The sequence below is a fragment of the Heterodontus francisci genome, chromosome 36 (genome assembly GCF_036365525.1).
Source record: "Heterodontus francisci isolate sHetFra1 chromosome 36, sHetFra1.hap1, whole genome shotgun sequence".
NCBI classification, from domain to species: Eukaryota; Metazoa; Chordata; class Chondrichthyes; order Heterodontiformes; family Heterodontidae; genus Heterodontus; species Heterodontus francisci.
Window position 1 is genome coordinate 12,842,944 of NC_090406.1, and position 3,383 is coordinate 12,846,326.

The 3,383-nt window shown below is 42.4% G+C and overlaps 1 protein-coding gene across 1 annotated transcript; it reads right to left on the bottom strand.

Annotated features, from left to right (window-relative positions):
* Positions 1 to 463: 463 nt before the first annotated feature.
* On the bottom strand, positions 464 to 2,607 carry LOC137351437 (gap junction beta-1 protein-like). Its single transcript, XM_068015882.1, has 2 exons — positions 2,506 to 2,607; positions 464 to 1,033 (listed from the first exon to the last, which is right to left on the bottom strand). The coding sequence occupies exon 2, from the start codon at positions 1,019 to 1,021 to the stop codon at positions 464 to 466; it is 558 nt and encodes a 185-aa protein (XP_067871983.1). The 5' UTR covers positions 1,022 to 1,033; positions 2,506 to 2,607.
* Positions 2,608 to 3,383: the final 776 nt, after the last annotated feature.

Sequence of the window (3,383 nt, forward strand, 5' to 3'; positions counted from 1 at the left end):
TTCCGATTTGGTTGGCTGTATGTCCAGCTCATCCATGACTGGTAGAGGCTGGGCTGCATTGAGGGCAGTCTCAGTGACAGCATTCTCCCTGGAGTACAGTTCTAGGTAGTGCTCAACCCAGCGGTCCATCTGTTTGCGTTGGTCAGTGATTATGTCCCCCGATTTAGATTTGAGGGGGGTGATCTTCTTGATGGTTGGCCCAAGAGCTCTCTTCATGCCATCATACATTCCTCTGATGTTTCCGGTGTCTGAGGCCAGCTGAATATGACCAACTGAATTACCCACCAACTAAATACAATGTCTTGATTTATTAGCTAGTAATGTATCAGCTATTGGACTAATTAGTATAATGAAGACAACCTTGCTCACTGTCTAAACAAATATAAAACTTACACTGTAAATGATATCAAATATTAAATAATGCACACGTGACATTTCATATACAGCTTTGGAAAGCACAACTTTACCAACTGAAGAATACATCTCTTACCCCTATCAATAGAGATGCAAATGAACAAGTGTACATGAACATCACAAACACATTTTTCTGCTGACTTTTCAGCATAGTGCAGAAGACTGTCTTCTCACAGGGAGTTATAGCACATTTAAATGTGCGTTGTCTCAGTACATTTGGGTACAGCATATGATGCCAAAAAAGGAAGATTGCTTCAATAAATATTTTGCCAAGCATGCTGGGAAAGCTGATTTTAAAGTTGTGCCTCAACTGTCTCGGGCTGCCTCCGTTATACAAAGAGTTTGCCAGCGCTAGGGTGAAAATGCATACAATTTGCAGTGTGAACAAAGTAAAGGGTGACAAAGGTGAAAGTTCGGTATAGCATTGGTGGTGACAGCCCACCTGGGTGGAATTACAGGTCAGATCTTGAAGGTCATCTTCCCAAACGGTATTTGTGCTGATGATAACTGCGAAGAGACGAATGGCGAAGAATGAGGCCAAACCGTTTCTGGTGCAAGAGGAGACATGGGATCCAGTGCCACTCAGCAAAGCCAAGGCCTGCTCCATAACCAAGCCCACCTATAGTTCCATTTAGACAAAGTGATGAGGGAAAAAGAACACAGGTGGATTAGCACTGGCACCTTCCTAATTACTGCACTGATATTCCTGTACAGACACAGAAGCCTTACAATTTAATATTCTCTACGTAATCCATTAAGTTCAGGTCAGTTCATCCTGTCTGTCGCACCTTGCAAATAAACACTTGTTCTTATTGATACAGAAGGAAAATACCGTGGATGCTGGAAATCTGCAATAAAAACAAAATGCTGGAAATACTCAGCAGGTCAGGCAGCATCTGTGGAGAAAGAAACACAGTTAACGTTTCAGGTCGATGAACCAGAGTTTCGATGAAAGTTTACAGAGATTGAGAGAGACAATGTCGTGGAGGGGTTTGATTGCAAGGATGAGAATTTTAAAATTGAGGCATTGCTGGACCGGGAACCAATGTAGGTCAGTGATGGGTGAGTAGGACTTAGTACAAGTTTGGGTGCAGGCAGCTCAACTTTCAATGAGCTAACGTTTACGGAGGATGGGAGATGGGATTCCAACCAGGAGAACATTGGAATAGTCGAGTCTGGAGGGAATAAAAGCATGGATGAGGGTTTTATCAGCAGCTGTACTGAGGCAGGGGTTGGAGATGGGTGATATTAAGGCAGTGCACATAAGCACTATACTGATGGAGAGGATTATGGGGCTGGAAACTCAGCCAAAGGTTGAATAGAATGCTGAGGTTCCAAACAGTCTGGCCCAGACTCAGAGTGGCAAGGGAGAAGAATGGAATTGATGGCGAGAGAACGGAGTTTGTGGCAGAGGCGGAAGACAACAGCTTAGGTCTTCCCAATATCAATTTGGAGGAAATTTCTGCTCAACCAATACTGGATGTTGGAAAAGATTGAATGCAATGCAGGGGTTGAGAGAGGTGTACTTGAGGTAGAGTTGGGTGCCGTCAGCATACATGTGGAACCTGACGTTTTTGTGGATGATGTCACCAAGGGGCAGCATTTGGCTGAGAACTAGGAAGGGGGGGGGGGGGGCAAGGATAGATCCTTGGGGGCCTCCAGAGGCAACAGTGGGAGAGTGGGAAGAGAAGCCATACTGAATTATAAATTGACAATCCTGGAAAGTACACAGTGGGTTTGGACCTGAAAGAAGTTAATGAAAACAGAAAATACTGGAAATCCACAGCAGGCCGGAGATCCTCAGAGAGAGAAAGACCCAAACATTAAATAAAAAAAGCAAAATACTGCAGCTGCTTAAAATGAGAATCGGAAACATTCAGCACATCAGGGAGCATCTGTGGAAGATGGGGGTAACGTTTCATGTCGATGACCTTTTGCCAAGAGCAGAATGTCTTCAAGCTGGGTATTCCTGGAAGAGAATTGACCTGAAACGTTTTTGTTTCACTTTTGTCGCTGGGTTACCTGGAGTTAGAATGGTTTGTTGCAGTACTTAGTCCTGAAGATACAATTTTTCTAAATGTTTCCACATACCTTTCGATCCTATTTGAAGTGATTCCAGATTAATATGTCTCACTCCTCTCAAAACGCGGACTCGGCTGTATCTGTGTGGTTCTTCTGTGGTGCTTTGTTTAATGGTAAATGAAGTTGAGGCGGTGTTTATATATTTCGATGTTACCAATAACCGTCAAACCACAGGTAATGGGTCCAGAATGAAATGGAGGAGGAGCTAGGATTAGAAGCTTTTTTGGATTGGGCCTGAATTAAATTACCGCCCAGAAATCATCAGCTGTTATATAGTCTGAGATAAAGCAAAATTAAACGAACTAAAATGCAATCACATAGTAATGCATCTATAATGTAGTGTATCTATACTTCAAACTGCATCAGCGGATGCTGGGGAAAAGGTTTTCATTCTAATAACCTAAAACTTTTGATAGCACTTATTACAAAAAGTTTCGTTTTTACTATTGACGTTCCAAGTACCCAAACCGTGTAAGTTGGTTGTATTCAGTTTCTTTGTCACACCCATGTGTATTTAGGACCTGTATCATTGTGTGCTGTGCCAGATGAGCCGAATTCCCAATATCCTCCCTGAATATTCCCGTCAAATCGAATTGTAATCAAACTGCTTAGTGATAAGAAAAATGTGTTACGGGAAACTGAAAGTTGCACACCTGAGAAAACCTGAGTGCAACAATTGCAACAGCTTGCGTTTATGTAACAGCTTTAACAGGAAAACTTGCAAAGGTGCTTCGCAGGAGCATTATCAGACAAAATTAGACATCAAACCACATAAGGAGATATTGGGGCAGGTGACTATAAGTTTGGTTCTTATATTACAACAGTGAATGTATTGAAATAAAAAGTATTTCATTAGCTGTAAAGCACTTTGGGGCATCCTGAGGTTG